The sequence below is a fragment of the Tyto alba genome, unplaced genomic scaffold (assembly GCF_018691265.1).
Source record: "Tyto alba isolate M040663 unplaced genomic scaffold, T.alba_DEE_v4.0 Super-Scaffold_5, whole genome shotgun sequence".
Lineage (NCBI taxonomy): Eukaryota > Metazoa > Chordata > Aves > Strigiformes > Tytonidae > Tyto > Tyto alba.
In genome coordinates, this window is record NW_024881326.1 from 12,396,891 (window position 1) to 12,414,632 (window position 17,742).

The 17,742-nt window shown below is 61.0% G+C and overlaps 1 protein-coding gene across 2 annotated transcripts; it reads left to right on the forward strand.

The window, feature by feature from the left end:
- Positions 1-6,804: 6,804 nt before the first annotated feature.
- Positions 6,805-17,210, forward strand: LOC104364117 (glycine receptor subunit alpha-4). Of its 2 annotated transcripts, none has more exons than XM_042807511.1 (9): positions 6,805-6,907; positions 9,685-9,818; positions 10,206-10,273; positions 11,052-11,275; positions 11,409-11,491; positions 11,677-11,817; positions 11,901-12,115; positions 12,411-12,560; positions 15,810-17,210. In XM_042807511.1, exons 1-9 carry the CDS (start codon positions 6,825-6,827, stop codon positions 16,095-16,097), a joined length of 1,386 nt encoding a protein of 461 aa, XP_042663445.1. In that variant the 5' UTR covers positions 6,805-6,824; the 3' UTR covers positions 16,098-17,210. The 2 variants fall into 2 exon arrangements, with proteins under 2 accessions (XP_042663445.1, XP_042663446.1); XM_042807512.1 differs by lacking the exon at positions 15,810-17,210 and adding an exon at positions 13,454-13,757.
- Positions 17,211-17,742: the final 532 nt, after the last annotated feature.

The window sequence follows — 17,742 nt, forward strand, 5'->3', positions numbered from 1 at the left end:
AGCCGGGAACCCCAAAGCAAGGAGGAGACTGGGAGTCCACACTGACCCTGTCCCACATCCCCCACCTGCCTTTGCTGATGCAACACCCCTTAGCCCAGCACTGGCCGAGGCGTTGATTTTGCACAGCAGCTCCTCTCCTTCCCAGGTTCAGGCAGGGCGAAGAGCTGCAGGGCAGGGGGGGATAGGGGAGGCAGAGTTTAGGGACTGGGGGGTTTTTGCAGTGTCAAAATGGAGTAGATTTTCCCCACAGTAACTAGAAATGCTGGAGGCAACCAGAGCAGGGGGGAGGCCGGTGCTGTCACCCCCAGCACCGCTCCCCATAGCCCATTGGCAGAATCCAACCCCATCCAGTCACCGTCCTCACCAAGCAGGGCCATTTCTGGGAGCAGAGATGGGAGCATCCTCAGCCAAGAGAGAGCTCGGCCTCAGTCCAAGCTTCTTCCCTGTAATTCCCCTCCCACACCCCCAGCCTCAGGAGGGAACCAGCTCGCACCGCAGGGTGATTTGGGGACAAGGTAGGAAGCAAAGGGGTGACCCATGGAAAAAGAGAAGGGACATGAAGATGGGAAAGGGCCAGGTCACTCTGAGGGAGCGAAGTGACCACTGAGGATTTTGGAATCTGTGCCAGGCTTTGCTGCTGGACCCAAAAGTCTCCCTTGACACTTATCTAAATTAAACCTCTCCGTTCAGCGTGCTTGGCTTGCCAAGGTCACGGGAACAGCCGGTACCGTTGCTCCAGCCTTCCCTCTGTCTGCAGTTCCCTCCACACTTGCTTTATCTGCAAATACGACCCACATAGTTTACTCAAAGCAGGGCACCATCAGTGCCAGGAGGCACAAGGTCCACAGCTCATGGATGGGAAAAAGCAAGTTAAGACCATCTAGGCCATGTCTTCAGGCCTGGGTGGGAGTCTGGGCGACATACTTGAAATATTTCCTTGAGAACTTGACATAAAATACCAGAAATATGTTAGACATGTGAGGATGAACACCTGTTAGATGAGGGTTGGTTTTGAAGAACAGGCTTTATATTCTCTTTTCTTTGATAGCTTTCAGGAGAGCAACACCCAAAACAACCCCCAACCTCCACAGAGGATGCCCAAGGCTCTCCAGGATGCTGGGCAGGGCTCGGGCAGACTTTGTGTAGGGGACAATTGACCCGACAGAGCACAGAATAGCTCCCCAAGGCAGGGTTGAGCTGCACAGACACTGGCAGCACAGTTGCTGCAACATGCTCCAGCGCAGCCGTGGCTGCCCGGCCGGCTCCCACCCAACACAGCACCCAGCCCCAGCTGCAGCCACACTCTACCCATGCAGCCTCGTTACAGTGATCCCCGGGATGGTGTGACATACCCCAGGGCTGCACAATGGCATCTGGGACCAAATCCTGATGGATCACTCTGAAAAGTCCCGTCATGGATGAAGACATGGGACCAGGGACAGATCCTGAATTTCTCATTGCCTGGGTCTGAGCGATCTGGTTGTGACTGCAGCGTGACGCGGGGCTGAGCTGCCCCCCATGGCACAGAGGGGGGTGAAGGTAGATGGGGCTGGCCAAGCTGGACCCTGCCGTGCTGGGATTGCCTCCAAGCCTGGGAGAGGCTTGCCAACCCTGTCCCCTCCAGCCACCCGCTCATGTGTCCCAAATTCAGCTCCCCAGCAGCTTGGACACCGCACCTCTGAGCTGTACGGAGGGGCTGGGTGCACATTTCCTTAGCACACACAACAGCCCCACAGCCACAGTGGTGGGCTGAGCTCCTCAGGCCTCGCCACCCCTTGCTGGGGAAATGAGCCCTGCTGCAGCATCCCACCCCCAGGCTTGTCCCTAAATAGTCCAGATGCACCCCGGGGAGAACACAGAGGAGCCGGTGTGTCCTAACCATGGCTCCCAAGGAGCCCCCAGAGGAGCTGGTATGACCCTCCAGGGTCAGCAAAGGACCCTGTGCTGAGTTGAAACACAGCTCAGAGAGGTGACTGAGGATGCTCTCTCCCCACACAGCATTTTGGGGACTGCTGGCTGAGCGGTCGCATCTGGCACAGCCCTGGACACGGGTGACAGGTTACCTCAGAGCGGGAGGAGAGAAGAGGTGACCTCTGCACCTGGCTGCTTGGGGAGCAGGAGGGCCAACTCCAGGGCCACTGCAGGGCCACCCCAGCCCGACCGCCCGGCTGCCCTTGGCTGGTCCCACAGGACGGAGCATCCCTCCGCAGCCGCTGCACGCAGCACCCGCCCCGCATCAACAGCAGGGGTATTTTTAGCCTGGAAAAGCGCCACAAAATCACAGAGTGACATTAGCTGGAGTTGGGACCAATGTCTCAGTTCACCTTGCAATCTCCTCTGGGTCACCCTGCCCAGCTCGGTGAGGCACTGGGTCCTGCTGTGGCACTGCCGCATAAGCACCAAGCACCCACTGGGCTCCCCAGTACCACTGCCATCCTGTCCTCTCTTGCCATGCCACAGTGCCACCTTCCCCTAGGAGCAGCCCCAAATTCCCCTGGCACCCCATGACCTTCCTGGGATACTGGAGGGGATGTCCTGTCCTGTCCCACTGGTGGCTACAACCAAACTCAGTGCCCATCTGCTCTGCTGATATGTGGTGGGGTTTCAGGATCTGCCCATGCACTGGTGCCCCAAGGACCCCAGTTTCCCCACCAAAGCACCACCGCAGCTATTCACCCCTTATGCATTTGTTGCCCTGAGACATTTTTTGCTCCTGCTGAAAAAGGAAAGCACCCACAGCCCATTATACAGATTCTCCAGGGAAAGATAGGGACCAGCATGACCCAGGGGAACCAGACGGATGTCCCACTAAATGAGAACGAAGCACCCAAGCTGGGTGCACACTGAGGCAGCCAGGGACAGCTGCAGGCTGACAGCAACACACAGCCACCCTCAAGAATGTGTTTTCCCCAGCATTAATTTCACACCCAATTAGATGCCTCAAAATGTTTGCTTTGGGGGAGACTGCCACCATGTCCACCCCGGGGCAGAGGAGCTGTCCTCGCCCTGAATGCAGGCACACAGGGATTTCCTATTTGTTTTGCTGCTTTCCTTAGAAACAGCGATGAGACTGCATCTGCTTTCCCTTGCTTTCACTGGTCAGAGGATTAAAAAATGGAAAGGGGAGCTGGCATAGCCCTAAACTGAAGCACAGAGGCTTTGAATCTTTCACAAGGAGCACTTTGCTCCCCAGTGCTCATTAAGCATTTAAGCAATAAGTAGAGAGCTGAAGCACACAGCAGTGCTTGCATGCTGGCTGGCTGGCAGAGTCCTCTGCACTCAGTGTCTCTGCTTCACGCTTTGGTTTCTGCACAAAAATCCCAGTCCCAGGGTAAAAGAGAGAGGAGGATGTGCAGAGCTGGCTAGGTTGGCAGGGAACCTTGGGAGAGGGGAAAGAAAGCAGGAAGGAATTAGGAGACGGGATGGAGATGCCTGCTGTGTGGTGCTCTCTAACTAAAATAAGCAGTCTCCTAGTCCATTTGCCTCTGCCCCTGATTAATCACAGAGTCACTGTCCTGTCTTTGGCAGGAGGTTGGCCTGTGTTCCAGCCCCTCACTGGGGCTGGGGCTGCAAGATGCAGAGTACGTGATGCCCCCCAAAACAGGACCTCCCTCTAAGCTGCTATCAACCCCCCCCTGGAGCTCCCTGCCTGCTGAGCCTGCTGGAGGGGAGTTGGAGCAGGTTGCTTAAAGCCCACCACAAACCTGTGCCCACCTGAAGCTTCTGGTGCTGCAGGTTCTCCTGGGTCCAGGGCAGAGGCGAAGCTCCGAGCTGACTCTGAAGGACAGACCAAGGAGCAGAGTGGGCAGCAGCATCCCGGCCCCCAGCCCCCCACCAGTGGGGGAGCCCAGGGGTTTTTGTGGCCCTACACAAAGAGCTAGGAGTGCTCCTTCACCCGCTTCCCTCCCTCCCACTCCTCTCCCCAACATGAACAGCACAAAATTGATCTTACAGGCAACTCTTCATCCTGAAATCAAGCTTAAGCACCTTTCAACCTTTTCTCTGGAAAAAAACCAAACCTGTTTCCAAGGAGTTGAATCATTCGGCCCTCTGGAATTGTGTTGTCTGCAAATGCACTACAGGGTTTATCAAGCGGGATTAAATATGTAGATGTGGCAATGCAGGGGCTGAACAGCAGAGACGGGTCAGGATCCAGCCGGTGTGGATTAGCACAGCCCTCCTCCAGGGTCTGGATCCAGGCAGATTTGGGGCAGGTAGGAGTCCGGCCCCAGGGGAACAGCTTGACGCAGCCTCAGAGGTATCGGAGGGAAAGGGAAAAGAAGATATCATGCTTTCCTCCCTGTCTTAGCAACCCCAGCTTCTGCTGCCTGCGTCTCTCCTATTAGCAGAGCCTGGTGCCGTGATGGGGACGGCTTTGGGGCAGGGACAGAGGGATCCCCAGAGAGGGCCATGCCAGTGCCAGCCCTGGGAACTGCACCACACCCTGGGTCACAGCATGGTCCTTGTCCCCCCCCCCCCCCGGCCTTGCTGCCCCTGGGGACAGTGGCTGCAGGGCAGCCTGGCAGTGGACGCCTGCCTCTGGGAGCCCATCTCCGGCAGCTGCCTGCTGGCTGGCATCTTCACTGTTTACAGAGAAACCACCTCATGCTCTGATTTGAGGAGCAGGGGGGAGAAGCCTGTTCTTGTCACACCCGAAAATCCCCTGCCCGGGATGCGGCGCAGTGCCTGGGGTCCCCTGGGCACAGCCGGGCTCTGCTTTTGCAGCTTCTGCTCCATCCCCTCAACTCGGCCAGCAACAAATCAGTGCTGCCTTCGTCTTCCCAATGGGATGCTCGCTGCCTTCATTTTCTCAGAGTTTATTTTCAGCACCGCTTTGCTCCTCACAGCGCTGGCTGCCTGCAGAGCTGAAAGGCGGGCAGGAGGGCTATGGCTGCCCCGTCCCCCGCAGCCCTGCTCATCAGGGAGCAGTGTTGCCACATTGGCTTCAACAGCCTCTCCAAGGGCCTCGTTAGCTCAGGCCCAGTGCCCTGCTGACCACAGCACATGCGACTGAGGCTTGTGGCTGCTTATCTTCAGAGCCCACGCTTATGGCAGCCTGCGGAACCAGCTCCACAGCCACTCCAACCACCCCCAGGCCCCTCAGCAGATGTAGACATGGATACAGGCTCACTGCATGGGTGCCTCAGTTTCCCCAGAGGGTGGAGAGGATGTGGCTGGCTCCCCTCCTCCCGACGGTGTCAGATCCACTTAGCTCTGACAGCCTCTGGAAGAGGAGCTGTCATGCAGTGTGCGTTTGCTCTGCGCCCCAAGGCTCCAGATCCTGCCTTGCACCTCTCAGCACCGAGGCCCCATAAACATTAATGGCAATGGTAATCGGAGGAGACTTCTCCCAGCTCCTGGTGCTGGAAGAGCCAAGGAGTGGGGATGAGGACTCCTGAGTGCCCACTGCCTACAGCCTCCTGTTCTCTCCCCTGCACTGGACAAGGTGCCCAGGTTCGGCTTCACATACCCAGCTCGCACTCTCACTGCCTCCCTGCAGCAGCTCCCATGGCAGGGAGCTCTCAAAATCCTGCGCTGGCTTTCTGATGAGGAGAAGCCAGCACAGACCCAAGCCCCTCGCTTGCCCTGGGGAGAGAGGGAGCATGGGGAATAGCGTGCTTTCCTCCTCCTCTGCTGAGATTCTCCTTTGCGGAGCCCTGCAGCAATGGCTTCGTATGGCGGCTCCTAGCCATTACCAAACTGTAATTAATTCAAATAAATGAGATGAGCTAGCCACAGTAGGGTGAACGGAAACCTGAATGACATATCCGCCGGGAATCATTTATTCTGTGCTTTTCTCTTTTTTTTTTTTTTTTTTTTTTTTGTTGGGGGCGGGGGGGGGAGGAATACTATTTGTTTCTTCATAAATTAATCACAGATTGCCTAGGACCAGAGGCAACTCTCTGGCTTGGCCGGGTGGCCCCAGGGGACAAGGCAGAGGCAGCCGAGTAGCCCGAGTCCCAGCCCTGCCTGTGCGTCTCTACTTAACAAGCAGCTCCCCTCTCTCTGACTCGGTTTCCCTCTTCCTGGCAGCCCCATGCAGCTCCCCACATCACGCAGACATGACTGTCCATCTCGCTCTCCCCAAGGAGCTTACCTGCCCCTCCTGAGGGACAGGATTGCCCATCCGCTGAGCCTCGGGGCAAGGCGAGCACGGCGGGGGGGGGGGCCGGCAGGAGGGCTGAGCCCCCCGGGGTGTGTGTGCCCCATCCTGCCCGCGGACAGGCACCGCCAGGCCAGGCAGAAGGAGAAAGGCGTCCGGCTGCTCCCAGCCGCTTCCTCCCACTCAGACGGGCATCCCCCAGCCCCTGCACAGCCCTCCCGCCGCCAGCGCAGCCTTCAGCCCTGCCATATCCCGAAATCCCGGCGCGTCAACCCCCCCCTCCCCCCCGACCCCGGTGCATCCCTGGAGCCCCGCGAACCCCGCAGGAACTGCCTCCCTTCCCCAGCACTGCCGCAGGGCCCTGCCGCCCCGCGCCGAGGAGCCCCCACGGGGGACGTGGGCGCCAGGACAGCCCCGACGGGGCGGCAGAAGTCCCCGCGGCAGTGGTGAGGGCTCCCCGCCGCCGTGCCCGCCTCCTCCCCGCCGCGGCGGGGCGAGGCTCCGCCCGGCTCCCGGGGCCCGCAGCCGGCCGGCGCCCACCCCGCGGCGGGCTCCCGCTCGCCCGGACTATGAGGAGCGGGACCGGGCGGGGGGCGGCGGCAGAGGCGGCGGCGGCGGCGGCCCCGGTGCGGCGGGAGCGGGAGCGGGAGCGGGGGCGCCGCCGCCGCCGGCCGGGTCATGCCCGTGCGCCCGGGGCGGCGGGGCTGCGGGCTGCGGCGGGATGGGCGCTCTCCGGGCTGGCGCCCTCGCCTTCCTCCTCCTCCTCCTCCTCGGCTGCCTCCTGCCCCGGCGCGGCCCGCTCAGGTGAGCGCACGGCGCGGGTGCTCGGCGCTGCGTGTCCGGCGGGGCGGCTCCCCCCCACCCCCCCATTCGCGGGCCGTGGGGCTGCGGTGGTCGCCGCTCTCCGCGCCGCTCCCCCGGCATCCCCCCTCCTCCAGCACCCGGACCCCTCATCCCCCGGGAGCCACGTTTCCCCTCCGGGACCCGGGCATCACCGCCTCTCGGAGACGGATCTCTCCTGCGGGACCCGGGCAACCCCTCCCAGACCCGGAGGAGCCCCGGGACCCGCGCCCCCACCCCCGATCCAGACTTCTCTCCAGGGGCGGCTCCCCCCCCACCCAAGCCAGAACCTTCCCAGCCCCAATCCGGACCTCCCCCCAGGCTGCCGGAGCTTCCCCAAATCTGGTCTCACCCCCCCATTCCCCGGGACCCTGACCCAGCACCCCGGGGACCCACTAGACCCCCCCCTCCAGCCTCAGTCGCACACAGCTGGGCTCTGCCTGTCCCCAGCAGCCCCTGTCCCAGTGCTGGGTCCGCAACGGTCCCCCTGGCCCCAGGGACGGCCACGGTGGGAGAAGGGGCGAGCTGAGCCAGATGATGGCCCAGGCAGCTCCTTCTCCAGAGCTGCAAATCCCCTGTGATGCCCAGACTCACTCCTGGCTCTGGGTGTTTGGGGGGGGGCTCAGGACAGTCCCTGACTCGGCCAGCCGCCCAGGCCAGTGGGTACCCTCAGGTCCCATGGGTGCAGGAACAAGTCTTGGCCCACTTGGGTAGAAAATCCAAAGCCCCCAGATCCCTTTTTCCCTCTCTGGCCACCTTGGGTGCTATCTGGGACAAGGTGGGATGCCGGGGAGAGCAGGCCAGGCAGGGAGGGATGGGGAGGCTGCAGTGCCCCTGGGCTGAGCCTGGTCCCTGTCCCCTCCCACCCACCCTTCCCACCACTCAGCCAGTACGGCTAGAGCAGCGCAGGGGGGAACCACAGCATTTGTGGCGGGGAGGGGGGCAAATCATATCAAAATGTCATCTCTCCACTTGTGGAAACTGCTTGTCTCGGGGTGGCATTTTTAGGCAGATGTGAGCGTTTTCCAGCCCTGCCATCCCCTCGCTCCACGGAGGTGCTCAGCTCCAGAGCCCCACAGTGCCCGGGCCAGGTTAGTGGCAGAGTACCCCGGGGCAGGCAGTGCCCAAACTGGGGACCTGCAGCCAAACATTGAGAAGAGCCAGGATGCAGGGCATGTGCCCAGGGACGGTGTGCCAGCACAGCCCTGCCAGAGATGCTGCTGGAGGTGGCTGTACCCGGGGTGTTTCTGCACCCCTTGAAGTCCCCAAGGTCTGAGCAGCACTGGGGCTGCAGATTTGCAGCTGCTTGCCCAGTTAGCTGAGCCTCTTCAAGGAGGTAGCTGCTGCCATGCCAAGGCAGCCTTCCTCCTGCATGCTTGTGGGGAGAACCCTCATCCTCCTCTCCAGTGGAGGAGGACATGGTTCACAGCTATGTGGCAGGCAAAGGCCTGACTTAACTCCTTGTTACCCTGGCCTCTTGCAGCCCTCCTCCCAAAGGTGCACCTTTCTAATGCAGCTCCTGGTCCTCTCAGCCTTTTGCCCTTGGTCAGGACCAGTCTCAGGGATGCTCTGCTGCTCAGCTTCAATTAAGGGGAAACCTGCCCAGCTGGATCATTCTGGGGTGGCTGTAGTGGCCATTTCTACCTGGCAAAGATGCACATAAGCCCCTCCAGGATGAATCCCACTCCCCTGAGAGGAGGTAGGAATAAGGTGTGTTGGTAGGAACAAGGAGGTAGGAACAAGGACCCCAGGGGGTCTTAGCTCCCAGCATCATCCTCTGCCTGTGATAAAGGGGTTGTGGCTCCAAGCAGGAGTGGGCATGGACCTGGCAGAGTTATGAAGCAGCATGCAGCAGCACCAGCAGTGTGCTCAAAGCTCCCTTTGTGTCCGGAGGTCTCCGACTAATTCCTCTCCATCACAGCCACATGCCTGACAATGTGGTGAGCAGCTGTCTTTCGCGTTGTTCCTTGAAATGATCATTATAGACTGACGGAAGGAGAGAAACTGGCAGGCTAAGATGTGTTCACAAAAATATCCCCTCCAAGGTCAGTTTAAATAAGTCTCCATCATTGTTGGGAGCACTACGTGGGAGAACTCATGTTAGCTCTGGGCTACAGCTGGTGCGGAGGTGGGCTTTGCTGCTTCTCTCCTGCCACATCTTCTTGGCCCCTGGCAAGGTGTCACAACCCCAGCTGTGCTGCTGGGCATCCCCTCACTCACACCAGGCCAGCCCATGGCTTGGGGGGATGTTGTGTCCCCCAAGCCACGAGTCCGGGCCAGGCAGGGGACAGAAGTTTGCTCAGCAACTCAAGCTGGGGCTGGTGATTGAATCTGGGAGGGACCCTCCTCACATTCCCCCTCCAGCACCATCACACAGCTCAGCTGCCATCCATGAGGCCATCGCCCACTGCGCCCCATCCCCACCACAGCCCTGGAGCTGAGAGGCACCCAGTGCCGAACGCCATGCCAGGGGACACGGCAGGCAGGGGATTTGCTGGCAGGGAGACAGGCAAAACTCGGGCACACAGCTCTCGGGCTGTGGCAAGCAAGGGGGGAAGCTGCCGGCATCCCAGTGGAAGAAGGAAAGAGTCCCGGGGTCAACACGCTGACTCGGCACCAGAGTGGATGCGGCGCGGGCACAACTGCTTCCCCTGGGAGCTGGAAATCCCTGCAGGGTGCCAGAATGTGCCTGCACACCCCTGGTGCCAGCAGATAGCTAACCTGCCTCCTCTGCCCTGCAGGCTGGTCTCAGGGCGGGAGGAGATTAAAGCTGCTTCCCGAAGCCTGCCCCAGCCCATGTCACCCTCTGATTTCCTGGACAAGCTTATGGGACGAACATCGGGGTATGATGCCCGGATTCGACCCAACTTCAAAGGTAAGGGGAGGATGTGAGGCTCCCAAATCTGGCAGTGCCCCTCGCTTATAGCTGTCTAAAACTAGGGAACGGGCAGGTATGGGTTTGGGGGGCAGGATCCTGACCCATGTCCCTCCATCCCAACACCCTCCCCAGAATCCCGGCTGCTCCTGCGACTGCAGCTGCCCCGCGTGTGCCTGCCCTGCCTGGCAGCATGGGCAGCTGCAGTGCTTGCAGGGTATGCTGGGGTTCACCCTGGCACACGACAGGGGGGACCCCCGGCAGGCAGGGGATGCTCACTGCGCCCATCCGTGCAGCGCGTGCAGGAGGCGGCATCCCCACGTGTGCCTGCGTGCCGCACGTGTCTCCCTGGCCAGCGGCGAGAGGAGGCTTCACGCTGTTTTCCAGGTCCGCCTGTCAACGTGACGTGTAACATCTTCATCAACAGCTTCGGCTCCGTCACCGAGACCACCATGGTGAGGATTTTGCCAGCGTGACGGGCTCCTCTCCCAGCGCTTAGGGGCTGGGGGTGGGTCTGCTGGTGAACGTGTGGATCCCGGTGCCTGAGCCCATGGCCATGCTTACGGGGGTCCTGTGAGCCCTCCAGAGCTGGCCCTGGCATGCAGTGGAGACATGCAGTGCCAGAGCAAATGGCTGCGATTTTTCTGGGATCAGTTAACCAGAGCCTGGCTGTGTGGGCCACATTCCTCACGCCTGAGCTGGGAGAAACACCCCGAAGGGTCAGAGCGAGGCAGCCAGCAGTAGCTCCCTCCTGTTCACAATCTCAGCAGGTGCCGTACAACACAAGCGAGCTCTGTGTCCCTGCCATCCCCAGCCTCCTCGGGTGCATGAGAAACTCCTATGAGGAAGTCCCAGGGCTAAAAATTCTCTATTTGTGCTGCTGCAAAGCCTTAATACCATCAACCATCACATCAACCCCCCTCAGGGCCACAGAACTCTGCAAGGAATATTGCAGGCAGCAGCCACTGGTCTTCCTCCTCCTTCTCCTCTCGGCTGCTGTGACTTTGGCTTTTTAATTTCCCCTGGCTGACAATGATATTCGAAAGTTCCTGAGCTGCCCCTGCCCCGTGCATGGGTAGTGTCAGGCAGGCAGAACCTGCAGGCTAAGCCTCGACAGAGACACCCCCTTCCACCTCCTCCTCCCTCTCTTCTTGCTCCTCCATCTTTTCCTCCTCCTCCTCCTCTCTGGCCACCGTGGGTTGCTCCCAGCTGACGCGGTGCCCTCTGCCCCAGGACTACCGGGTGAATGTCTTCCTGCGGCAGCAGTGGAACGACCCTCGCCTGGCTTACCGCGAGTACCCTGACGACTCCCTCGACCTTGACCCCTCCATGCTCGACTCCATCTGGAAGCCAGACTTGTTCTTTGCCAACGAGAAAGGGGCCAATTTCCATGAGGTCACCACCGACAACAAGCTGCTGCGCATCTTCAAGAATGGCAATGTGCTATACAGCATTAGGTAGAACCCTTCCCCTCTGGTGCAGTGCCCGAGTGGGCAGGCAAAGCTTTCCTCTCACCTCCTGTGGGACAGCTCTCCCCTGCCCAACAGCCGCAGTCCTAAGCAACCCTCTCCTTTCCTCTGACTCCTCCAGGCTGACACTGATCCTGTCCTGCCCCATGGACCTCAAGAACTTCCCCATGGACATCCAGACGTGTACCATGCAGTTGGAGAGCTGTGAGTACCTAGGGGGGTTCAAGCTGCGCTTCGTCCCCCCCATCCCATCCCATTCTACCCCATCCCAAAGGCTGGCATTTCCCTGGTTCTGAGAGAGGTGAACAGGAAGGAGAGAGGTGGTTCAGGGTGAGGATATATGGGGTTCATGTCCCTACCCATCCCACGGCTCCCTCCATCCCTTCCAGTTGGCTACACCATGAATGACCTCATCTTTGAGTGGCTGGAGGAGCAGGAGGCCGTGCAGGTGGCAGAGGGCTTGACGCTCCCGCAATTCATCCTTAGGGATGAGAAGGATCTGGGCTACTGCACCAAGCATTACAACACAGGTGAGCACCCCAGGGACCTGCTGCCGCCCCCTTGCCATGGCCTGCGGGTCCCTTTTGCCCATCAGACCCATCTTTCCCTGCAGGCAAGTTCACCTGCATCGAGGTGAAGTTCCACCTGGAGAGGCAGATGGGTTACTACCTGATCCAGATGTACATCCCCAGCCTGCTCATCGTCATCCTCTCCTGGGTCTCCTTCTGGATCAACATGGATGCGGCGCCGGCCCGGGTGGGCTTGGGCATCACCACTGTGCTCACCATGACCACGCAGAGCGCCGGCTCCCGTGCCTCCCTGCCCAAGGTCAGCACTGGCTCCGTAACAGGCTCCCACGCTGCAGCCTGCTCAGGGCACCCGAGGTGCCCACTGCTGCCCCCAGTGTCCCCGGGGCAGCTTTCCCTTGGGGAGAGCTGGCTCCATAGCATGGCACCACGTGTGTCAAGGGGGAACACGGCGCTGCTCGGCCGTGCGAGCTCTGGCCCGTGTGTCCCAGCTGAGAGGGCTCCTGTGCCCCTCGGCAGCGGAGCGAAGCTGGCAGTGGGGGGGGATGAGCGAGGTGGAAGGCAGCAGGTCCCTGAGCCCCCTCTTGCCCTCACAGGTCTCCTATGTGAAGGCCATCGACATCTGGATGGCTGTGTGCCTGCTCTTTGTCTTTGCCGCCTTGTTGGAGTACGCAACCGTCAACTTCATCTCCCGCCAGCACAAGGAGTTTATGCGCCTGCGCCGGCGCCAGCGGCGGCAGAGGATGGTGAGTCCCTTTCCCATCGCTGTCATGACGTCTGCCTGTCCTCAGCCACCAATGGGACACCCCGGGACTGCAGGGCCAGTTTCTCAGCAGCTGCCAGGGCAGGGCTCGGTGCTGGGCTGTGTCCCACTGCCCAGGGCCTGCAGCCGGCCCCTCCGGCACATCAGGGACTCACGGGCATCGCAGTCTGCCTGCCTGAGCAGCACAGCACACAGCATCCCTGGGTGCCCCAGGCCCTGCGAGCACAAACACTCAGAGTGCCACTGTCCTCCTGATGGGATATCCTTGGGCTCTGTTTCCTCTAAAAAAGCAGAAAAATAAACAGTAAGGGTGGCGGAAACAGCCTTTCCCCTTAGCTGTAGCTCCAAACCCAGGCTCCTCGCTGTGTCGCAGTGGTGACAGGCGCTCACTGCTGCATCAGGGCCGGAAAGCACCAAGGGGACCTGGTGGCACCCAGGGACCGGGTCTGGGCTGCAGACAGCAGCACAGCAAGGCCTGGAGAAGCAGGGTCCCACAGGACAGCTCTACCCTCCCTCAGCCCATCACCACAGGCATCAGGCCTACGAGATGCTCAGGGAAGGCACGTGGCTGCTATACTCTAATTTTCTTGCTGTAAGCACACCACGAGACACCAGACCTCCATGGAAAACACAAGCACACATACACACCGCACAGGCTCGCAGTGCCTTGTGCAGCCAAATCCCTTCAGCACATGCTGAAGATGGATCCCAGTGCCCAGGCACTGCTGGGGGGGGATTTTCCCCACCTACATGGAGCCCCCATCCCCCTGCCATCCCCATCCCAGCACCCAGAGCCACCGTCCCCGGGGCTGGGGCAGAGCCATCCGTCACTCGCTCTCCTGTTTCTGTTTGGTGCGCACTGTCGGATGCCAAAAGGGCCTGAGCAGCGGGACGGCCAGCCTGGAGTCCCTGCGGCAGCTGAGCGGCCGGCACAGCGGCGAGCACACCTACACGACGCTCTCACAGCTCTCCAGCTCCCGGGTAGAGCACAACCCTCCAGCAGCACCCTGTGCGGTGCCACCCCAGCCAGCCTCACCCTCCCCCTGCCAAAAGAAGCCCCGCAGGAGCTGGCCCCAAGGGCCAGCAAGAGGCTGCAGAAGCAGGGCAGTGATTTGCACAGAGCGCGTGCCCATGAGATGGAGATGCCATTCCCTGGGCTGAAAAGAGGTTTGAAAGGGATGGGAATGGAGCAGATTTCCCTGGGGGAAATTTCCCCGCCTCAGTGTCTCTTTCTGTAAAGCAGGACAAGCACAGCCCCCTTTGCTGAGGGGTGAGTGATGCTGGGGCAGACAGACGGCTGTTCCCGGGATGCTGCTCAGCTCCCCAGGCCATGCCCACACCTCTGGCAGGGTGAGGGCTCTGCCTGCCTGGCTTTCCTGGCGCAGGCAGGTTTGGGGCACTTGCGGCTGGGTGCAGTAACCCCAGTGCAGGCAGTTGCTCAGGGCACATGGGCACTCTGCAGCTGGAGGCACAGGGATGAGCGATGGGGCAGGGCGGACTCCCAGGCTGGCACGTAGAAGCTGGGAGACAACCGCAGCTCCAGGGAGGAAATCAGGCCTGGTACATCCTTGCCTCCCCACCAAGCCAGGCTGCCCTGAGCCTCCCCTCTGCCATCATCAGCCCTTGGATGTCAGAAGAGGCTTCCTGGCTCCCCCCAGCACCCTTGCTCCCTGCCTTTCACAGCCCCTGAGCACTGGCTCCTGGAGATGAACACCCACCCAACCGGGGCAGGGTGAGGGATGCTCTGCCAAACCCAGGAAACGTCTACTGGCTTAAAACAGGCCAAAGCGCAGCTGCCCTGCGGTGGAGGCTGCAGAGACACTCTGGGGTGCCGCTGGCAAGACACTGGGTGCAGCCAGGAGCACCCCAATTGCTGCTCAGTCAGAGACCTGAGCAGAGCCCCGCTGCCCACAGCCCCCATGCCAGAGCTGCCTGACGCAGCCCAGCCTGGGTGCCGCAGCCCAGTGGCATATCCCTCCCACAGACACAGCAAAGCTGGGCCCAGGGAGCTCCCTGCACCCAGCCTTGGCCCCCAATAAACACCCCAAGGCTGACCGAGCCCAGAGGGACCCAGCTGGGAGGACCAGCACTCCCAGTCTGACATTTCCTCTCTCAAACACTCTGGCTGGGCCAGCTGGCTCCCCGGGGCTGTGGGAACGGCTCCTGCCCCCCAGGGCATGCAGGGCACCCCAGCTCCCCCACACTGCGTCCCCCCAGGGTGGCCACAAGTGCTCAGCCTGGTGCAGGAGGATAAAAGTCCACTGCAAATGAGAACTAATCTCAGCAATTTGAGCTGCAGCTCTTCCCACTGAGAAATCTTGCTTAGTTGGTGGATTAGCCGAGTTAAATAAAGATGCCAGGGTGCAAGCTCTCCGCATGAGAGCCCCCTTGCCGGCTGAGCACCTGCGCAGGCTGACCTCAGCGAGGAGGCTGCTCCCCGTGTCTTGGAGGGTGAGAGATGGCATTTGGGATCTGGCACCTGGGCTGCGTGTGAGCATGGTGCAAGGTGAGGGGCTGGCTTGCAGCACACGCTGGGAGAAGAGACCCACCACAGCCAGATATGGCACCGGTGGGGCAGAGCAGGGATGAGCCCTGATGATAGCCAGGCTCCTGCATCCCTGCCCTGCTCTGCCCCAGCAAGCTGCCTCCCCCCTCCTATTCACCAGCACAGGCACGTTTCCACCCTGCAGCAAACACAGCTGCCAGAGCAGTGCCTGCACCCCCAAGCTCTCTGCACCCCCAAGCTCCCTGCACCCCAATGAGCCCTGCACCCCTATGTGCTCTGCACCCCAGTGCACCCTGCACTGCTGTGCCCTGCACCCCCATGTACCCACTTCCCCCCCGCCGCCAGTTCACCCCCATCCCCCAGCTGCCAGAGAGCTGGGCTTCCCAAGTTTCCAAACCAGAGCTGGGAGGAGGACCGAGGGGATCAGTGTCAGGCTGCTAGGGTCAGGGTTGCCCTTGGATGAACCCTTAAAACACATGCTGGATGACAAGGCAGTCGGTTGGTGCTCGCCCCCATGCACACCGCTGCCTGCCTCTACCTGCAGCCCGGTGCTTTTTGCCTGCACGCTTTGGGCTTTCTCAGAAAGCATCTAACCTTGTGCTGGACACTTGCAGGACCGTATCACGTAGCAGGGGGCTGTATAGGACATGCAGCCACAAACGCCTACACACCCCACAATATCAGTGCCCATGGGGTGCCTTGGCTGACAGCCTTTCCCTTCGCCAGGAGGAAGAGCTTGTCCGTGAGAGCCGCTTCTACTTGCGAGGCTACGGGCTGGGCCACTGCCTGCAGCCGAAGGATGGGGCTGGGGAGGGCCCTGGCATCTACAGCACCCCCCCGGCCGGCATGCTGCTGCGGGAAGGGGAGAGCCTCCGCAGGTGTTACACCGACCGGGCCAAGCGCATTGACACCATCTCCCGAGCCGTCTTCCCCTTCACCTTCCTGGTCTTCAATATCTTGTACTGGGTCATCTACAAAGTGCTGCGCTCGGAGGACATCCACTCAGTGCCCTGAAGCCTGGAAAAGCATGACTGCTTCTTGGTCTGACCCCCCCCAGGGCACCCAGCGCCACAAGCTCAGCCAGAACAACATTTCCCTCTGTCCTGGAGCAGTGGCACAGCCGGGCTGGGCCTCGGAGCCTGGACATGTGGCAGCCCTCATGTCCCTTTGGATGCCAGGGCACCGAGGTGAGGGATCAAGAACCTCAGGTCCCCATGGTCAGTTGGAGAGAGGGGCCCCTCCTGCCTCCTGCACGGTGTCACCCCCGAGTACCCAGGGATGCTGCGCTGCCAGGGGAGCCCCAGGTACCCAGGGATGCTGCACAGCTGGTGGCCAGGGAACACCACACTCCAGCCAAACACCCTCCACCTCTCTGCACCTTCCACATCAGGCTGCTGCTTCTCCAGGCTACATCACCAAGCCATAGGCCATGAGCAGCCGGGCGAGAGGCTGCAGTCCCCTCTCCTCCCCTGGCCTGGAGCTCAGTTGCAGGAAACAGCAGGCGGCACCCATGACTGTGCCCAGACCGCGTGGGGTGCTGCTATGGCCCAATAGCCCCCAGCCCAGCAACAGACAGGGCCCCTCCAGCCCCCCAGCCAGCTCCAACACACAGGAAAGCAGTGGGTCAGGGATGCTTCCCTCCCTGCAAGAGCCCAGAGCTGCCCACCATACCCCTGGGCAGGAGGCTCCATTTCCGCTGGGAAAACGCCGAGAGCAAAGGGGCACAAACAGCCATTGCAGCTGCAGACGGGAGCCACTCGGCATTGGGGAGCTGGCACTGCACTACCTGCTAGTAGGGTCCACAGCCCATCTTCGGGATGAAAGTAGCGGGAGCGGTTTGGCGGATCCCTTTGGGGGAGCAGAGTGGTGGCACCCCCAGACTGCTGCATCCCCCTGGCCTCACGGTGCCAGCAGAGAGCTGAAGGTGAAAACTGTCCCGTTCCCCAGCGTTGTCCCCACCCTGTTGCCCAGGCATGGCATCCCCTGGGCAGGCTCACCCCTCCTGCTCCTCCACTGGACAGGAGAGCATCCAAAACCTCAACAGGACAAGCTCAGCAAGGCTTACATCCCTCCAGCCCTGGATATCCTCCGTGCTTAGTGGGAAATAAAAGCAGTAGGTGATGTTTACGTAGGCGCTATAGAGAGAAATGTGTTGATGCTCTCCTTTCCCCCTGCTCACAGCCAGCCCAGGCAGGCTCACAGCCCAGCATGATCTGTCTGCCCCTGGCCCCAGGTGCAGGAGAGAGCCCAGGGTCTTCCAGGCAGGACAGGAAGGAAACAGGATTTGTCCCCTTCCTTGGGGCTGTGGTGCCACCATGGCATGGCAAGGGCCCCAGTGACCCACCTGTCACGGCAAAAGGGACCCTGCGGGGCAGGGGGACATGGTCAGGAGGCTAGCAATGCCTGCTGAAGCCAGACCCTGGGCAGAAACCCCCGCCACAGCCCCTGGCCCTGTTCCTCAGGCAGGCATCACCCTCTCCCTCACATGACTCACCAGGAACAAGGCCCTGCACCCCCCATCCCCTGTCCAGCTCCCCGAACCCCACAGAGCGCTCAGCTGCATGCATCCATTTCACAGACTGGGCAAGTGGAGGAGAACCAGCCCAGGCCACAGCCAGAACCCACCAGTATGAGCCAAGCCAGCTCCATCCCACCGCTG